Raw genomic sequence first — 20,123 nt, forward strand, 5'->3', positions numbered from 1 at the left:
TGGCAAAAATTATGATCCTAGAATATCCAACAGTATTCTGCCATACTTTCACACCGTCAATGAACCAACAATCTACGTATTATATGTGGATAAGGTTTGAAAATAAATTATTTGAACAAGGTCGTAGCCTGAGCTCTATTCACATCTTCAATAAGATCAGCTTAAACCTTTTACTTTTAAAATCATTGATATTTATTTATGACAAACCTACAGTGGAAAAACTAACGAGTAAAACAGCCTCAAGAAGGGAAAAAAAACTTTGTTTTTTAAAGAGATGAAAATAAGAAAGTAGTGGGAAGACCATTGAATCTCTCCTTTTCGGTTAATGTCCTCTGTCCATTTCTCTTCGTCATCAGAAACCTCCCCCCGGGCCCAGAAAGGACCAGCGGGCCAATTGGCCATCTTGTCTCTCCTTCCAGCACTGCCTGTATTCTGTCAAACTGTGCTGTGATCGGTCCATGGTTACCAGGGTGGTGACATTGGCTGCGGGTTCTGGAGATACGACATTACAACTGCTGAGATGGACAGCCTGCAGACATTAGGGAACAAAAAAAGGTGAGGTGAGAAAATAGTGAAATTAGCCAAGTGTGGAGCATTGCATTATTAGTTGTAAACACTGATTAAGGCAGGGATGTCCTGAATTAATCCATGGGTCAAATCTTAGACATTTTTCAGATTATGATTGTGATGCTTAATTGTTCAGACAGTTCATCAACCGATTGTATCAGTTAACTCTCTCGTTCAACAATCCCCAACAAGTCAATATACCATGGCCCCCTGCCAGAAACACGGCTGTGGCCGTGTTAGGAGGTTACCATGGTAAACACCTCCCGCTCTGGACTCTGGTGAGCTAAAACACTACATATCCCATGATGCAACGCATCCGGGAGCAAAATGGAGCGTCTATTCTCCATAGGCTCCAGTTCTATGCTGATTAGGATTTTGGGTTTTCGTCTGAATGTAAACATACTCGGCTGCCCATAGACATAGAAAGGTAGACGCCTCCTTCGGCTCTGGTGCATAATATGCATCGAAGCCGAGGGACCAAGGGAATCCTTGTCCATCGCTTCCACGTGCGCCACACATACGGAAGTTGCTAGGCCAATTAGAGGCAGGTGGCACTGGGGACGGGTCTTTACGTACGCAGCCTGTAAGAACAGCCTCCATCATCACTCACATCAAATCATTCAAGCGGCTGCTATATTAGCACAGACTGCTGCAATTCCCTCGATCTCTCCTAACTCTTCCTGCTAAGTTAAGATATTAACTGTACTCTGTTTCGTTTCATTTTTTGCATTCCCCATAGAATTGCTTGGATTCATTGTAGACAATCCTCAGAGTTGAGTCTCCTCCTCCAAATACAACTGTATAATCAATTGTTGCAATATGGTCCTAAATCCTTTGATGTAAGTGTCTCTTTGGGTCTACTGTGCTTCCAATTCATCAGACAGACATGAAATATTGTTAGAAATTCAGCACGTCAGTTCACTTAATCAATACAGTCTGACAGTTTCTTTTCAACTACAGATGCATTATTGCACTGTGCTTTAAAACATCTACTGAGGACTGCAAAAAATAGACACATTTGCACTCTAACCCCAGTTGATGTCTTTATAGTGTGGTCTCAGTTTGTTCTCACATAGGTCAGCATCCAAAAAGTGTCCAACTTTGCTTTCTGTAGATCTTGACTCTGCAGTTGAAGATTGCCTCGCCAATGTTGAAAAGTTGTCAAAAGCTTCAGCTTGATGCTGAATTTGAACATTTGGTGATAAATGACAGTTATGAGCTTTATGATTTATACTCAATTTATTGAGTCTATTTCACAGACTGCTGAGCAAAATAAGGCAGAGTTTCATCTAACCGTGAACCATCAGTCTGTATTTTAACCACACACGTTTCACATGTACGTGGTTCTGTAAACCATTTAATCATTTATTTTCTAGAGGTGTTCTAGGCATAACCACCACATCCAAGCATCTGCTATGGGATCTGCCCTGCTCTCAGCCCCAAATGCCACCGCCTAATCCACCTCCTCCACCATCTGTTCCAGGTGTATTACTATGTATGTAGGTGCTCACTTTGGTGTAACACATCAGTGTCTATGCACACTAGTAAATGTCTTGACTGACCTTGAAGCAGCATCTACTCTACTGTATGTTCAGGAGGCAGGCCCGGGAGGCACATTGTACTATGACTGCATTTGCTGAGGCAAACATTTTTGTGTTACTAAAAAACTACGGCCTCAGGCCTGTCATTAATACAACCTCATCTAGCCAATGGACAGGGGAATCATTTCCTCAGAACATATCTGTCAGAGGGGCCATGCTTTGCTCTCCTGGATAGGTGCCCTTCTACAGTATAATGTTTTATGAGCAAATGGAAATATAACACCCATGGAGGTCGCACAGTTTAAAAGCTTTTGTACATTAAAGTTGTCCCATCTACTGTCATGACGACAAACCAAACTTTGGCCACATTTGACACGTTTATAGTAAGCTATTATAATTCATAGCTTTCTTTGCACATGGCAGAATTGGGCAGCCTATAACCGTCATTTCTCTATGTATGTATATTATACGTATCTCAACCACCGTGAAGCAGTCTTCTTAACTCATTTGCTGCCATGGCCGAGGAGCCTGAAAAAATCCCGTTGTACGGCCCTGCCATGCCCGAGGAACCCGAGAATTTTTTGAAAAAAAAAAAAAAAAAAAAAAAAAATCAAAACATTTTTTTTCCAAAAACATCTTTTGACCCCAAAAAATTTAGTAGGCATGATAGCAATCGCGAAATTGTATGTTTAACCCCCATAGCAACCCCATCTTTCAAACATGGCAGCCATCTTTGTTTACATTTTAGGAAAACATAATGGCTGCTATCTCATGAATGCCTGAACGGATTTCCATTCGGATTTTTTTGTTTGAAAGCTGTGAGCAATGTGGACACACGTGGTGAATTATCTAGGCATGGGTGTGCATGATCCGTGCACTATGAATTACATGGAAGTCTATGGAGACAGATGGCATATGAAAGTACGAAGGTATTGTTAAATGGCAGCAAATGAGTTAAGGTGGCAACTCAACTGCATCAATTTCTAATTTTAGAATCGATAATCGATAATTCTTTGGACAAAATAAAACTGAAGGAAAATGTCTTGAAAATAAATGTGCTGAAAACTTGAAGATTTGATGCATCACTTGTTCCAATTCAAATCGTTCCAATAATACTAGGCTAATACCTATTAATCAGTTCACCCAGTCAAATGTGTTATTTCAATGTATTTCTATGAAATGGAGTAATCCTATCATATAAGAATAATTGAATTAGACTGAATCGTGGTGACATTTTACACTTCATCGTGCACTGAATCGTTCTGAAAGAATCATACATTCATAACCATTTGAGGATAGACATTTATATACCTCTAATACTACATCATACTCACATGAAACTGCTCATCATCTGTTTGGTGTCTTCTGAGCTTCGGGAGTTTGCAAAACTGATGAAAGAGCAGTAAACCGCTATCCAGGCACACCACTTCAACTGAAATATATAAACCAAAGAGAGAAGACAGTTAGCGTACAATCCCTGAGAGCAATCTCATTCTTCTTGATTAGCCAGAAATAGCCAATCTACAAGCTCACAACGTTTGTAGATCTGTTATTTATGGCGAAGAGATTCTGTGTAGAAGTAAGCAGCAGCAGAGCAAGTGCAACAATCTTTTGCATATTGTTGTTGTGTTTTGTATAATTGTGTTTGGTAAAATTGTTGTAATCTCGGCACCATTGAAAAAGAGCGTACCAGCCCTCAATGTGTCTACCGAGAATTAAATAAAATGAATGAAATGAAATGAAAATGAAATGAATACCCAGGTCCATTTCACTAAGACTAGAGGGTTTAAGTGGCTACATTTTAAAGTAGTTCATCGGCATCTACGTATCTGGGGGAATCTGTGCCTGTGTGTTGTCTTGTTTTATGTCCAAATACAGAGAAGACTGATGTCATAGAACTACACAACTGACATCATAGAATGATATTATTTCACTAATTTTTTTAAATAAAAATAAATATTACTCTCATGCAGAAATTATGTTTCTACACAGATAGTCAGGTTCACTACGTTAATAAAGGTTTATTCGTTGGATTTTTTTGGAGATTTGTAAAACTATACATTTTTGGAATCTTCAGAGCATGGGGAATCCAAAAATCTTTGTTGCCATTTGCACAGACACCTGCAAAGCTGCCATTTTGGACGTTCAAAATGGCCGACATAAAATACATAATCTGTGCTATCTTGGCTTCTAGACAACCTAGAAACGTAATTAAACATGCCAATCCTATGTGTTCTGGGTCAAGGAATCAAATTAGTGAATGATGGATGTAAAATGTTCTGGACCCCCACCCCCTTTCTGGGGGTTATCTATTTTGGGACCTCCCAGAACAATACGCCAGCCAGTTAATGTCTGATTTCCGTAATATTAGAGTTGTTTTGTAGGTTTTAAAACATCCTTAGTTCATTTATTAAACTTTTAAAGCAGACAGAATAACCTTTCTGACTTTTGGTTGGGGTCTTTCCTCACCTGGGACCCCCCAGACAGATCCCTGAACCTATCTCAGTAATCGCTCTGCTCCTGCTCCAGAACAATGTTAAATTAGATCATAATTGAAGCATAAAATTTGTTGTAGCTGGGCTTTGAAAACAAAAATGAGTAGTAGCAAATACCAGAGGTCTTCCTCTGGGGGGTCGCAGTTTACTATAAGAACCGTCACATCTTGACCGTATCTGTCTGTCTGTCTGGACGTGCAACGCTTGTCTTTTTTGTTGATTGACTCTCACACTCTGACATCCCGCTTTGACATCACTGTGATGTCAGGGGAACCAAAACCACTTTATGCCCATACATGGAGATCCCTGTGAGGCCAGGGGAACCAAATCCCTTTTATGGACAACTAGGTAGTCATCTGGCAACAGCTCACAGCTGTGAAGCCGGGAGGAGTTCAGATTGACAATCAGGTCCACAGGAGGGGAGGGCGTGAGCAAAGTGGGGTAGAACAGGGGAAGGGCAAGGGCCAGACCCAGAATTTGACATAATGAAGGTATTGCAACTTCTCACTTTGGGCACGCAGAACAACGTGTCCATTTATTGCACTGCACTCACACTGACAACACACACACTGACAACACACACACACACACACACACACACACACACACACACACACACACACACACACACACACACACACACACACACACACACACACACACACACACACACACACACACACACCTCTTTGTTATTGTCACCCCAAAACCCTCACCCTATCCTCACCCATGGTCAATTATGCCCAAAAAGATTCACTACAATGCAGTCATTTCAGATATGCAGGATCTATTTGTCTTCATCATTGTCATCTTCAATTTCCTAATGACTTGATCATCATCATCAGGCTTCAAGTAGGCATTGACCCATGTCTTTTTGGAGATTCCAACAAATGCTCTTCCCCAGCCAGCACCAGAAACGTTGTGTAGGCCAAGGAACCCTTGACATTTGTGACATCCAATAACTTGAACTCGCTCGAATATATCTATTTCCATTTATTTTGTACCTTTGACTGTTGCACATTTCAGTAACAGCAGGAGGACATCGGTGTCGGGTGGTCAAAAACCTATGTCTTGCAAAGCACCATAAGCCACAGAGGCAAGGACTTGATGAGTAATCAGGGTATCAGCCTCTTCATGTGTGTGGTAGGGGAAGGGCAAGGGCCAGACTTCATGGTATTGTATATGATGCCTACTTTTTGATACCTGACAAATTGCCCCAAGCATAAAAACATAAAGTTTCAAATGTAAAAAAGAAAAAAGAAAATCCTTTCCCATCAAGATTTGGCGGGCCAACTGTAGTAACTCTGAGGACCCCCCAGGGGTCCTGGACCCCCTGAGGAAGACCCCTGGTATTTTGGTTACTCATTTTTGTTTTCAGAGCCCAGCTACAACAACTTTTATGTTTCAATTAATTTCAATTTAATTTAACATTGTTCTGGAGCAGAGCGATTACTGAGATAGGCTCAGGGGTCTGTCTGGGGGGTCCCAGGTGAGGAAAGACCCCAACCAAAAGTCAGAAAGGTTATTCTGGCTTCTTTAAAAGTCTAATAAATGAACTCGGGATGTTTTAAAACTTACAAAACAACTCTAATATTATGAAAATCAGACATTAACTGGCTGGCGTACTGTTCTGGGAGGTCCCAAAATAGATAACCCCCAGAAAAGGGGTGGGGGTCCGGAACATTTTACTCCCATCATTTACTCGGTCGATTCCTTGACCCAGAAAACATAGGATTGGCATGTTTAAATAGGTTTCTAGGTTGTCTAGAAGCCAAGATGGCACAAATTATGTATTTTATGTCGGCCATTTTGAACGTCCAAAATGGCGGCTTTGCATGTGTCTGTGCAAATGGCAACAAAGATTTTTGGATTCCCCATGCTCTGAAGATTCCGAAAATGTATAGTTTTACTAATCTCCAAAAAAATCCAACAAAAATACATAGTGGACCTGACTAAGATATACATTACTGAAATAAATGTATTATTTTGAAGGGGTAGAATTGGTAATGTGTTGACACTATATGATTTCCAGCCAATACAGACTAGTCTCTTCAAAATGAATGATTACCTTGTCTCCCAAGATTATACAATCTCTTATTTTGTCACAAAGGACTCCAAACATGTTTATCTGTAGTGCTGACAGGCTTCAGAAGCCCTTCAGCGTACCATCTCTAAAGGCCAGTTTCACCTTTAATCTTCTAAATGAAACGGGGCAGGGTCTGATCCGCCCCCGTGGGGCAACAGCCCCTTTGGCAAGGCCACACACACACACACACACCACACACACACACACACACACACACACACACACACACACACACACACACACACACACACACACACACACACACACACACACACACACACACACACACACACACACACACACACACACACACACACACACACACACACACACAAACACGAAAGATGGAGGAGGGGACATAGAGATTGGCAGAACTTCAGAGCGGTGGTGGTGGTGACACTGTGGGGGGAGAGGGAGAGAGAGAAGGCAGAGAGGCAAGGAGAGGGACAGGGGTGGGGGAGAGAGTACAGTACAGTACAGTACGTGTGTGTGTGTGTGTGTGGGTGTGTGTGTGAGTGTGTGTCACCTTGAGCATCAGTCCACACATGCTGAAGATCATGCCCAGCAGGTTCATGTAGTCAGGTGTGGGGTCTTCCAGGGTGGGGTTTGACTCTGTACTGGGGGCTTTATACCTACAGCAACACAGGGATCGGCAACATTTCTTAGATGTATTGAAAGTATGTTACAAACGTTATTTATAATGCAGTGTTTGATTCTTTAACAACACCTTAGTAAGCAGCACTGCAGCATTGTTTAACAGCTAGGTTCAATATGTTTTGATTTGACTGTACATTTGAATTGTTTCTGCAAGTCATCAAGCCCAAAGCTATATTTATTTAGCAAATGTGCTTAAAATACATGTAAATTTAAGTACAATTAATTATTATGTGATGGGACATACTTGAGGCCGGGTAATAGGATAGGTGGGTGGGCACCAAGGAGGAGTGGACACTACTAGACCCCTGATCTGCCCATGAAGGATTGCGGTGTATCTTTCTTATTGTGTCTAAAAGGAGATATTTAGCCACTTCACTTGTATGCACTAAAATCAAAATAGTTAAAATCACTAAAATGATAGGAAGCAGTAAATGTAAACATTTTAACACTTATCTTTAATTTTCTCTAATTAATCTTTTTTTTTTTTTTTTTTTAGATTCGTTTTTGGGCTTTTATGCCTTTATTGATAGGACAGTAGACTGACAGGAATGGGGGGAGAGACGGGGAGTGACATGCGGCAAAGGTCGTCCGGATCGGGAATCGAACCTGCGCCGCCGCCAGGCATCCATGCCTATGTGGCAATGCCTAAGTGTTATGCGCCCGGACCAGTAGGCCAGTGGGCGCCCCTCTAATTAATCTTTCAAAATATGAAAACCAAGTTGTCCTTTAAAGAATAAAATGTTTGGAAAATGTTTTAATGTAAAATAAAGTATAAATGGTTAGAAAATGCTTAAACATTTGACAATTAAAAGGTCTAATACTTCTACAATCGCTACAAAACCTGTATATCCCGTCATTTTGGGATATAGACAGGAGGTTTAAGGATAAAATGTCTGAGAATGATGCATGTTCATCACATAATGTATAATTTACATGATTAAGTTAGGACCATTCTTACATTCTGGGAAAAATAGACAATTTTAGATCGAGGTGCCCAGATGTCACTAGTGCCCACCTATCCTGTATCCAACATGAGATGTTTAATGAGATATGACACGCAATGTTGTGGACTTAACTGTTATCAGCAAGTACAATTTTGAGGCATTTGTACTTTACTTGAGTATTTCAAATTTCTAATATGTTTTTACTGATGTGACGCATTGTGAGCTTGTAGATCTGCTATGTCCAAAAGATTTGTATGAATGTAAAAACTTGAAAAGGGACACTCAGCAGCATAATGAGACATTTTACTATTTTACTTTGATACTTTAAGTACATTTTGATGCCAATACGTTTGTACTTTTACTCAAGTACTTTTTGAATTCTGGACTTTTACATGTGACAGAGTATTTTTTATATTGCAGTATTGACACTTTTACCTAAGTAAAACATTTGAGTACTTTTAGTTTTTCCACCTAGCCCTGAATACATGACGGTCATGTATTCAGGGCTATTTTTCGGGTGCATCTCTCCAACAATAAGAAGTCAATTTCGGAGTGGCGACATGTCGGAATGGAGAGAGCCTCCCCTATTTTTCCACCATTGACCCCACGGCACTAATGGCATTAGCCCACTGAGCTCAATGAATGAGGTTGAAGCATAGGGTTGAAGGGTAGCAAGCTGTCGTTAGCTTAGCTTAAGTAGCTGCCAGGCTAAAGTACCCAGCTCGATGTAAGGGAAACCTCGTTGAAAAGCACAATAACACACTCACCGCAAAATCTTATTCTGCCTCCTTGGGTCCGCCATGTTGTTTGAAGACATGTTAAGATTAATTCGTAAAGTCCACTTGTTGTAAACTGTCTTAAAATATTTAAATCCAAGAGTGATTTAAAGACAGCTGACCGGCTCGATGACAGCTTCGTTCAGGGGGTGTTCTTTTTCCGGGTTTATTTTCAAAATAAAAGGCTGCTAATGTGTAGGAGAAGCGTGATTGGAAATGACACCCGAGCTCCAGGGAAACCCCGCCCACCGAAGCTTTTGATTGGCTGAAGCGGAGCTAGGGAGCGCTCCATTGTAGTCGCTTGGACAGGGCGTTTATCGTGGGCTTGCCCAGGCCTTACGGCCTGGGCATAAATATAACGATTGCATTCACCACGGCTTCGTAACTCGCGCGGCGCTCCGCCGGCCGCGCGGCCCTGGCCCGCTCTTCGCGGCCACCCGCGCCTGCGGCGCTCGGGGGCGAAGAGCAGGACCAAGGTCCGCTGGCCTGCGCGCCGCTTGCAGTGTCGTGGACAATCGAGCGGCTCAGCCTGGAGCTCGGGTGTCATTTCCAATAATTGTGGGAGCAAGAAGTATATTATACTTTTATTCTGAAATTCATATTTCATCCCACTGATCCCAGCATGCATCGCGTGTAATACCGGACGCGCATGCTACAACAACCATAGACAACAACCCATGGGCAACAACAAAGATCAACAACCACAACACAACTGGCTTATAGTTTATGATAACTCTATGCTTATTCTATTACAAAGCTGGAGAAATGATGTTTTCAGCTTCTGAGAAGAAAGGCTGAAAAAAAAGAAAACATGGCTCATTTATAAACCACAACTCTTCTATTAAATACTTCATATAACGTAAGTAACACAACAAATTCAAGCTATAGTTAATACTACGTTAGGTAGTGGTACAGTCTCCACATTGGCCAGTTACAGCAAATGCAAGTGAAGTTGGTAAGAAAACCATGACATGTAGGAACAAATTGTAGACAGACAGTGGACAACTGTATTTCCAGCCATAACAGATTGAGAGGAGGTATACTTACATTTTGTTCATTGGATATTTATATATCCTTCCAATAAGAAGAAACATCCAAATAGAATAAATGTTGCTTACAATTCAGTGGTTCTCTAAGAGGGGTCTGGGGACCCCCAGGGGTTGGAGCGTGCTTGTATATCTGCTATTTTTTGAAAAACATTGAAAAATGTTCAGAAAATCCTTCTTGAATCATTTTGGCTTTCTCTTCTGGGTTTCCCTGCTTGCACAAACCCATTTCATATGGGGGAGGGGGGTTCACCGCATAATACATATCAATCAAAAGGTTTGAGTTACATGATGTGTACATATTTCCACAGCAGTACACAGATTGGACCATGGCCTTCCCCCAGCCTAAATTCCAGGCCCCTCAGCTTCCTGGACATCTGATCAGAACCATAGACTGTCTGCAAGGAGCTGTCAGGGCTGTGCGCTTCAATGGTAAGAAGAACTACTGTTGCTTTACATGAGATTAGATGTATTTATTGACCCCCAGGAGGAAATTGTACAAATTGTATACTTGCAGATGTACAAATTGTATATTTGCTATTTAATAGCCAACGCAAAAATCTAAAATGACACAGTAGATTCTTTCCTGGTTAAAAAAATATATATTAGGCCTATACAACCATCAAACATTGTATTATGTATGGAGGCAGGCAATCAAGAGCATGTAGTGGTTGTCCTTTTTGCATTCAACATATCATCGCTGTCGGGTTATGTTGAAAAAAATAAAAATTAAATTGATTAAAGGTGAAGAAAAAGGCTGCACATTCGTAGCCACGATGTAGCATTTATTTAAATAGAAACCAATATTGATGACCCGACATGTTGTTATTATGTCATACCTACCTCGTCCAAAACCACTACGTTTCAGGAAATGAAAAAAAAAAAAAAAAAACAGCCTGTGTTCCAATGGATCCAATGTAATTATTATTTAGTAACAAGTGCTTGTTAATATTTGTCATTGGTTCAATGTTTATAAAACCCTCAGACAGACTTAACGACTTTCACTTTCACTTCCAAAAATGTTTAAAAACTCTGTGAGATTGGCTATTTTCACAAATTTCGCATGACACTCATATACAACTAAGGATGCAGGGCATTAATTTGCGAGAGAATATAAATAAATAGTTGAATTATGGAGATAGACAAGGTTTCTCTACCCATCGGCGACAATATCCAAAATTAGGTTAGCAGGTGGCATCAGATTAGCACCTTAGCAGCAGGTGGCATCTACAGTAGTGACACTTAGATGTAATGCCAGGAGATCAGTGTGGGATCGAGCCAAGAACACCCAGGGGACTCCTCTACCATCAGCCTCTGTAGGGTCTAGCAGTGAGAGATATGGCTTTTCCAATGGACACAGACCATGAAGAGACACTGCTCTTGGTCACAAGAAAGTTTAATTCATATAGAAAACTGATATGGATATTTTGGCCTTGTGCAAGACCTTCAGCAGAATATTCTAGGGACAAAGAAATATGTGCTACATCTTTCCTTCCTACTTCCCTGCAGTGCTGAGGATTTAGACATTTGTTAGGCTGCTCGCAGCGATGCGTGGCAAGGTAGTGTATTCAGTCACTCCTGTCACTGTCGTTAAACAAACTCAAGAGTGAATGAGTAGGGCTCAGATCGTCAAGATACTTGGTGTCATTGATCCATCCATCCATAGAAATAAATGTACTGAACTGAACAAACATTGCCATCCATGGCTAGTACGCCGTTCTGCTATCTCAAGCATGGAAAAGTACAAAAGTAAGTGGGGAGGCCTTCGTGACACGTTAGTACAATATGAAGACGTGTTGTTTGGTGTGTCCATAGCAATAAGAGTCACCGGGTGTCCCGGTAGCTGTGAACATGGAAGCAGAGCATGGAATGATCAGAAGATGTGTTCCGTCTGTCTCCCTCTCTCCTCCCCTGTCAGCTGATGGTAACTACGTGCTGTCCTGTGGCAGTGACAAGTCTCTGAAGCTGTGGAGTGGCAGCAGAGGAACCTTGCTGAAGTCTTACAGCGGTCATGGATATGAGGTCCTAGACGCAGATGGGTACGGGTCTTTTATATATTACTAGAATCACATTAAAAGCACATTACAGTACGTGTTAATCCACATACATGCAAAATGGATACGGTTGTGCTCAAAATTATTCAACCCCCCCCCCCCCCCTCTATCGTCTGGCTATTAGAGAAATAAAGAAGCAATAGAAAAATAGATACACATTAGAAGTTAATCCAAACGTTTCTTGATGGACAAGGCTTTGACCATGTTTTAGTTTTACCCGGCTAATTAAAGGGTCTGTATGGTTGCTTCCACAGCTCCTTTGACAACAGCCAATTGTGCTCCTGTAGCTCGGACAAGACGGTGATCCTGTGGGATGTGGCCACTGGGCAGATCGCACGCAAACTCAGGGGGCATGCTGGGGTGAGTGCTTTTATCAGCAGGCTTCCTGGCAGGCAGTTCTGAAAGTGTGTGTGTGTGTGTGTGTGTGTGTGTGTGTGTGTGTGTGTGTGTGTGTGTGTGTGTGTGTGTGTGTGTGTGTGTGTGTGTGTGTGTGTGTGTGTGTGTGTGTGTGTGTGTGTGTGCGCACGCGCATGAAAATGACAGTACAAATTTAGAGGAGAGTACATAAACAGGATGGAGACTCTCTCTGATAGAAACTTTCGTTTCTTCACAGAAAGTCAATTGTGTCCAATTCAACGAAGAGGCAACTGTCATTTTATCTGGTGAGTCTCTGTGGTGACCTTCTGATTAGCAGGCGCAGACACACTACTGCACATACTGTAATAGTACCTACCTGGCCATAAAGCTGATTCTGTTCCCCCGGTCAATAAAATCACCCATCTGTCCCTCGTACAGGGTCTATAGATGGGACAGTGCGCTGCTGGGACACCAGGTCGCGGAGGTTTGAGCCCATTCAGATTCTAGACGAGGCTTCAGACGGCATCAGCAGTCTGAAGGTGGTCCAACATGAGCTCCTTACCGGGTCAGTGCCAACATGCTTACAGTATATCGCCCACCAGTGTATGGCCTATATAGGTTCAAACGTAAATCAGTTAATTTAATTAAAGACAAATACAAATGTACTTATGTATTTTTTGAGTTTTTAAGAATTGTTATTTTAGTGTTTATTATACTTTATGTTTATTATTACACCAGTGTTTGACATTTCTTTTGTTCAGGTCAGTGGATGGTAGACTGCGGCGCTATGACCTGAGAATGGGACAGCTACAGGTGGACTTCATCAACAGTCAGTAACTACCATCGCCAGAAGAAAATTCATAGATTAAATTACACATTTTCCGCCATTTTAAATTTTCTTCAAAACACACCTTTTGCTCCTTTTCGACATATTTCCTCCAAATCTCACCAAAATCGGTACACATGTTCTCTGGACCCATGCAATAAACATATTCAAGCGACAATTTTCATAGTCCATATTGTTCACCTGTAATATGCTTCCAAAGTTAGTGGGAGGGGCCTATTTATCAGAAAAGGCCAAAAATCACAAACAAAACATCCAGTCAAGACTAAATTCGAATCACATGTCAAGGGTTGTATGCTCAACGAATTCCCAGAAGCAGGGCGTGCCACAAATGCACAAAATGCAACCGTTTCATGCCAAAACATGATTTTTGGGGGAGCAATCCTCCCAAAATGAAAGTTTGCTTATTTTGCTGACGCAAACATATTTCTCACATAAGCATATACTATACACTGTATATGCTTATGTTTCTCCATTAGCATATATGCTTATGTTTCTCTGGCAGTGTGAAAGGACTGACAGATACAGATCTCCATATATGCCCATATCAGTTGGAACACTGCTGCAATTTAGCTGTGAGCGCCCGCGAAGCGGGCGCGATCTCTAGACGTGAGCGGCCCGAAGGGCCGCGAACTTCTAGTGTTTAATATACTCCATGTGTGATGTTTCAGCAATTATCAAATCAAATTCAAACTTTATTTATATAGCACATTTAAAACAACAAAAGTGCTTTACAGGGTTGAGATAAGCAAAGTATCAACATCAACGGCGCCCATCGGCGCACAGATGAAAATATACATCATTAAAAACACATTGGAGGGTCAAGTGCAATTAAAAGCCGAAGAGAACAAGTGCGTTTTAAGTAGGGATCTGTACAGGTCGGATGGGGAGAGGCAGGTTGTTCCAGAACATAGGGGCGGCGGCAACGAATGCACGGTCACCCCCAAGTCCTTTTGTTGGTATTAAGAGCAGTTAATAACGACAGGTCAGCAGACTGCCTGGGGTGTATGGCTGCAGGAGCTCAACGAGGTACAGCGGGGCTAGGCCTTTTACAGATTTAAAAGCGAATAAGAGAACCTTAAAACCTATTCTAAATTATGATATTAATCTGGGGTCAGGGTCTGCGTGCAAAGATGGTATATTATTCTACAGCATTAGCTTCTAACCCTTTAATGACCCATTAATGAGTGTGTGTGTGTGTGTGTGTGTGTGTGTGTGTGTGTGTGTGTGTGTGTGTGTGTGTGTGTGTGTGTGTGTGTGTGTGTGTGTGTGTGTGTGTGTGTGTGTGTGTGTGTGTGTGTGTCTCCTAAATACGATCTCAGAGCTGGGGTACAGGTGCAGACTATTTGTTTTTATATTTGGCAGCCTAGGACATACCCACAGGCTGGTTGTTAGAGGGTTTCAACAACTTGGAGTGCCTAAAAAAGAGGCAAAAAGGCTGGCAAAGTATTGTTCCGTCTCCGCTATAATCGGCAGCCGCCACATATGGCGGAGACGCTGTTACTTATACCCGTAGAGTACTGAGTGACTTGCTATTGTATCATGAAGGACATATGCCATGATTTTGTAAATGTAACTCTACTGCACCTATAATATTTGTGTCCTTGTATGCATCTCCTTTGTGTGGACATAAATAAATGGTTAAAATGTGTGTGTGTTTTTCAGGCCCCATCACATGCGTGTGTTTCAGTCAGGATGGCCAGTGTACGCTGACCTCCAGTCTGGACTCTACAGTCAGGCTACTGGACAAGAGCACCGGGGAGATGCTGGGAGAGTGAGTCATTTGCACTAGATCAGGGGTCTTCAACAGGGGGTCCAGGACCCTAGAGTTACTACAAGGGGGCCGCCAAATCCTTGTGTAATAGGATAATCCCTATTCCAAGGAGAACTTGAGCCAAAAATAGCAGATCTTCAAGCTCTCGTTGAGGGCTTGTAGATCGGCTATTTTCAGCAAATAGGTTTGGTGTAGAGGTCAAAAAGAGCAGACCAAGTACATAGTGAAAGGTCAAGTTTACTAAATATTGACAATTTAAGTGGTTAAATGTCTGAAAAAACACATTAACGTGAATCCAACAGTGCTGTCAAACAAGTCGATGAAAATCTTCAACACAATTTTATGCCATATGTAGAGGGGGCCCTGTTTCATCTCTCTCTCAGCTAAGGGGTCCTTGGCCTGAAAATGTTGAAAACCCCTGCACTAGAATGTGTCTAACTTCCAGAGACAAACAACACACATTTGAGAGAAAAATTTTGATTATTTCCAACATTACGTTCACTACTACTCATTTGAACTTAAGTGGATTTCTTTTCCCTGTTTAGTATTTTCACTGTTTGAAAAACAGGTATTTTATTCCACGCTAAATGCGTTATTGAAATAGATTCTTTGCACTTAACCGATAAATAGAATAGCAGTTTTACAAGACATACACAAACTACGACCTAGAGATACAGTAGTAATGATATCAAACGGGGGGCCCTTGTTTTAATGCCTATCATATTGGGGGTCTGCGAAATAAGAAAAGGTTGAGAATCACTGATCTTGTTTACTACAATACTGACATGGTTCTGACCACCAGACCATGTTATGAACACTTTCCATATTGATGTGATAACATTTTACCATGTTGTGTGCCCACTATCCAGGTACACAGGACATAAGATGAAAGGCTATAAGCTGGACTGCTGCCTCTCCAGCAAAGACACACACGTTCTCAGCTGTTCTGAGGATGGTCACGTATACTGCTGGGACCTGGTGGAGGTAAGAGTTCTGTCATGTCCTATTCCTTAAAGCCCGAGTTGTACTTGACTGTGCGAGTGTTGTTCACCGAGAATAACAGAGCTCATAGATCTTGTTATTTTGGGGACACCGGTGCACAAGAATAAATCAGGCATTACATACAAAGATATTTACAAAGTGGCCATTGGTTGTGTGTCTCGTCATTTGTGTGTATCAGAGGATTGAATAATTGATTGATTCACTGAAAGTGCCGCTCTACGATCTTTTCTTTTGCAAATCTTTGAATATATATATATATATATATATATATATTTTTTTTAAAGCAAACATGTTTAACTGAAATCATTGCTTCTGGAGTAGCCTGGAAACCAGACAAATCTGCCATTGCAATGCCAGGCTACTTCTGGAGGTCCCTGGAACAAAATATTTTGAGATGTGGATCGGCGGCCAAATACATAGAATCTTGGGAGGTCCATGACATGAAAAAGCTTCAGCACCACAGATATAGCAAAATACTTTTTTTCAGAGAACTGCAGTGAAGAAACCAAATGGTGACAAACAATTTTAAGGCCATCGTTGTAATCTATAACAGTGGTTCTCAAAGTGGATTTCAGGGACTCTAGATTTCTTTATGGGGGCCTAAATTGACGCTTACAAGTCTAACTTTGACAGTGTACAAATAGAACCAAATGGACCTGTCCATTTGGTTCCATTTGTACACTGTCAAAGTTAAGGGGAGGCCTTTTTGAGAACCACTGATCTATATCATTCCTCTCGTCTCCTCTTCCTCGCAGGGCTCTTTGACACTGAAGCTGCCGGTGGGGAAGGCTGTTGTCCAGTCACTGTCCTTCCATCCCTCAGAGACCCGCCTCCTGACAGCCATGGAGGGGCGTGTCCAGGTGTGGGCTGCGGAGCCCGAGGAAGCCGAGGAAGAGGAGGATGTGGGGACAACATAGATGCAGAGACAGCAGCCACTGTATGAAGTAGGGGTGTACCGCGATAGAGCAACTGCATCAACGATCCAACTACATCGATATGTAGTAACACTTCTAGTGTGACTTGTATCTATCTGAGAAAAGGCACTGCATTGCAGAATGCCCGCAACACTCCAGATTAAACAACTGTCTCGAGGTGCACGGCTCAACAATATCTCAACAATAACATGAGAAAACAGCCAGCACACAGTAAATGTCCTTTTCACGTCCTATTCAATCTAATGGGTCTTCCTCAGCGTTGTGCTAAAGATACGGTAAGTGCTGGCTGTTTTCTCAGTGCTGTATCTATCTAAAAAAAAAAACACTTTGCAATGTAAATAATCGATTGTATCGATACTAAGATTTTGTGCATTGTATTCAGCAATGTTAACTATGTTGAAACATATCGGCTCATCAGGGTCAGAACTATAGTGGAGAGACACACAGGTATTCTCTTTGTAGTAGGAAGACAATGAACATGTAAGCCAAACAAAATACATCTTTATGCCTGTGATCCAGTGACCTAAAGCAGTGGTTCTCAAAGTAGGTTCCAGGGACCCTCAGGGTTCATTGACACTTACAGGTCTGTAACTCTGAGAGTGTACTGTACGAATGGTCCATTTGGTCCCATGTGTACATTCTCAGAGTTATGGGGGTCCGTGAAATAAATACAAAAGTTTGAGAACCACAGAACTAAAAGATATATACTGATATATACTAGCAAACAAGTATGTATATTTTTTTATGTGAGCCAAATCAATTGACCTTCTATCATTATGACCAAGCAGTTACGGCTAACTGTATAAATGTTTTGATTTCTTAGCTGGGTGTTTGGCCAAACATGTGGCAAAACTCCGAAATGTTTTTTTGTACATATATGTGAATAAACATTTTGTACCCGCACTAGATCATAATTTGTCTTCAACAACTTATTTTAAAAGAAATTCAATTATGTACAAGGTTGTCTTTATTAGTAACTGTACATACATACATAATGGCGTATCACAAAATAAGTTAAACAATACCACAAATGAATGTTGTCAAATAAATAAATAACTTACAGTATTTTACATAAATACAGTTTTGATTGCTGATCGTTGCGAACGTTGTTTGAATGGCAAAGCAACTTCAGTGAAATTCATGGTGAACCACAGTGTAGTAACATTGAAATGGACACACAATTACTTTGTGTCAATTAATGTCCTCCTCGAAGATCAAATAAACTACCTGATTAGAAAATGTCTTCAAAGTATTTTTCTTTTAAATAGTATCCATATTAGTGCTGAGCTTATTCAAGCCAAAGTCAAGTAATTTTTGTAAAATCGTGTAACTCAGTTCAATTCCACCCATTCTTCTCCACATTATCAGAAAATAAGAGACCTCTCAGAAAATGGCGACATTAAAACATTTTTGGTCAAAAAGCCTTTACAAACATTTACAGACATTAGAAAAGTGCCTGCTTTTCCCCCTGACTTTGCCTCTCCTCAAAGCATCTCCAAAGCGAACGTCTCCTTAGCCCTCTAGCCCACACAGCTGCAGCCGGCCGCCGAAAGCTTCTCCACCTTGTGCCAGCGATGGGAGTTATCCAGGAAGGCCATGTCCTCATGGTGGGTGGGCCGGCAGCAGGGCACGCTGCGCCACTGCTCCTCGGGCGCAGGGTGGGGGAGAACGCCGATCAGCAGCAGGTTGGTGAGGGTGAGGTCATGGTTGGAGCGTACGCGGGGACACAAGCCGCCGCAGTACTTGAAGAGGACCGTCTCGTCCGAGTCGTAACCCAGCCCCAGGTCTCGCACCCGCAGGAGGATGGAGCGCAGGCTGCAGTGTGTCTCCGAGGGTGATTCGCGCCGTGACCGGATGGGCCCTGGAGTGGGGACGGCGGGGTGGGCCGATTTTCCAACAACAAAACTCTCCCCCTGGGCGTCATCCTCAGGGGCCCGGCTACGTGTTTCATCCCCATCTGGAGAGCTGGTTGGAGATGCTGCTTCTCTTCGTTGATCTAGAGTAGGGGATAGAAATGGGCAGAGTTAAATATTTAAACTTTAAAACATATACACTGAAGTGACAGTTACCAGAAGCAGCCCCTTCTAAATTCTTTCACATTCAGTTAAATGATGGCACGTTGATATCAACACTTCAGAAATAAAACACATAACCGACATAGATATTCAATCTCCTTCCAGAATAAAGAACGCGTCTGATTGATTGATTGATTGATTGATTGAAGACTTTATTAGAAGTTTGCATAGGAAAAGGTACAGTTTCATGACGGTACAGTTCACTGGTACAAGGTCTACTAAACATATGTTACAGCCGTAGTACAAATTCTAGATGCGTAGTCATCACAACCACATAATTCCAATAGAAGTTAAGAAATAAATTCACTTTTACTGTATCCGGAGGACCGGAAGGTCGTGACCCTACTTACCGAGCAATGATCTTATCCAGTGGCCCGCTCCTCTCTGAACACAAAACAGCAACAGAATCAGTTTCAGCAAGGACCTCATCTCCAGTGTCTGCTCTTTGTCTGCCCGTCGCTTGGGAAATGCACGTGTAGTAAGAGTGATGCTGAGATGTAACCGAGTCACGACCTCCAATATATAGCCCTCCAAGAAGGGGGGCGTGAGGAGATGTATGGGGGAGAGGTACTAACCCGTTCCTTGCCAACTGACTAACACCCTTACCTGAGTGTGGGAGGGCAGGCGGGGTGTTTGACGCAGCATTCTGATTGTCTAATTGGTGTAAATCATGTACTTGAGTAGCTTGAACCCCCCTCTCCCCCCCAGATGTTTTTCCAGTCGCTTTTGGCCCATGCAAAATGGATTCCAATGGCAGGGCGGGCTCTGGACCACTATGAGGCTTGGTTGGCACTGATAACAGTCACAGCTAATTGTGGTATACCGTGCATACCCACAGTGTACAATTAATGTGCAGACTGGCTGGCAGACAGGTCACTGGGGGAGACACGAAAGGAAGGTGCAAACAGGTAAAGAATTGGAGCGGGGTGGTAAGAGGGGTGAAGACATAATGGGAACAATGAAGGAAAAA

At 42.0% G+C, this 20,123-nt stretch overlaps 3 protein-coding genes across 4 annotated transcripts; 1 reads left to right on the forward strand and 2 right to left on the reverse strand.

The window, feature by feature from the left end:
- Positions 1–213: 213 nt before the first annotated feature.
- Positions 214–9,215, reverse strand: wdr83os (WD repeat domain 83 opposite strand). Its single transcript, XM_080721571.1, has 4 exons — positions 9,058–9,215; positions 7,216–7,321; positions 3,443–3,540; positions 214–529 (listed from the first exon to the last, which is right to left on the reverse strand). The coding sequence occupies exons 1-4, from the start codon at positions 9,105–9,107 to the stop codon at positions 463–465; spliced, it is 321 nt and encodes a 106-aa protein (XP_080577697.1). The 5' UTR covers positions 9,108–9,215; the 3' UTR covers positions 214–462.
- Positions 9,216–9,770: 555 nt separating this feature from the next.
- wdr83 (WD repeat domain containing 83) lies at positions 9,771–17,895 on the forward strand. Of its 2 annotated transcripts, none has more exons than XM_080721696.1 (10): positions 9,771–9,925; positions 10,424–10,544; positions 12,031–12,151; positions 12,421–12,526; positions 12,780–12,828; positions 12,962–13,088; positions 13,285–13,352; positions 15,033–15,141; positions 16,011–16,125; positions 16,899–17,895. In XM_080721696.1, exons 2-10 carry the CDS (start codon positions 10,442–10,444, stop codon positions 17,058–17,060), a joined length of 960 nt encoding a protein of 319 aa, XP_080577822.1. In that variant the 5' UTR covers positions 9,771–9,925; positions 10,424–10,441; the 3' UTR covers positions 17,061–17,895. The 2 variants fall into 2 exon arrangements, with proteins under 2 accessions (XP_080577822.1, XP_080577823.1); XM_080721697.1 differs by having other exon boundaries at positions 10,427–10,544.
- A 703-nt stretch (positions 17,896–18,598) lies between these two features.
- On the reverse strand, positions 18,599–19,798 carry LOC308282162 (artemin; the record flags this gene model as incomplete). Its single annotated transcript, XM_080722506.1, has 3 exons — positions 18,599–19,074; positions 19,504–19,537; positions 19,760–19,798. The coding sequence occupies 3 exons, from the start codon at positions 19,796–19,798 to the stop codon at positions 18,599–18,601; spliced, it is 549 nt and encodes a 182-aa protein (XP_080578632.1).
- Positions 19,799–20,123: the final 325 nt, after the last annotated feature.

Source organism: Nannobrachium achirus, assembly GCF_963921795.1.
Source record: "Nannobrachium achirus genome assembly, chromosome: 3".
In the NCBI taxonomy this organism is placed as follows: domain Eukaryota; kingdom Metazoa; phylum Chordata; class Actinopteri; order Myctophiformes; family Myctophidae; genus Nannobrachium; species Nannobrachium achirus.

Excerpts from the sequence above, each read along its gene's own strand:
- wdr83os (XM_080721571.1), bottom strand. The coding sequence starts at position 9,107 with ATGTCTTCAAACAACATGGCGGACCCAAGGAGGCAGAATAAGATTTTG. Across the intron at positions 3,541-7,215 it reads TGTGTGGACTGATGCTCAAG|TTGAAGTGGTGTGCCTGGAT; the intron begins GTGACACACACT and ends TATATATTTCAG. Across the intron at positions 530-3,442 it reads CAGATGATGAGCAGTTTCAT|GCTGTCCATCTCAGCAGTTG; the intron begins GTGAGTATGATG and ends TAATGTCTGCAG.
- wdr83 (XM_080721696.1), top strand. The coding sequence starts at position 10,442 with ATGGCCTTCCCCCAGCCTAAATTCCAGGCCCCTCAGCTTCCTGGACAT. Across the intron at positions 12,829-12,961 it reads GGCAACTGTCATTTTATCTG|GGTCTATAGATGGGACAGTG; the intron begins GTGAGTCTCTGT and ends TCCCTCGTACAG. Across the intron at positions 16,126-16,898 it reads ACTGCTGGGACCTGGTGGAG|GGCTCTTTGACACTGAAGCT; the intron begins GTAAGAGTTCTG and ends TCTTCCTCGCAG.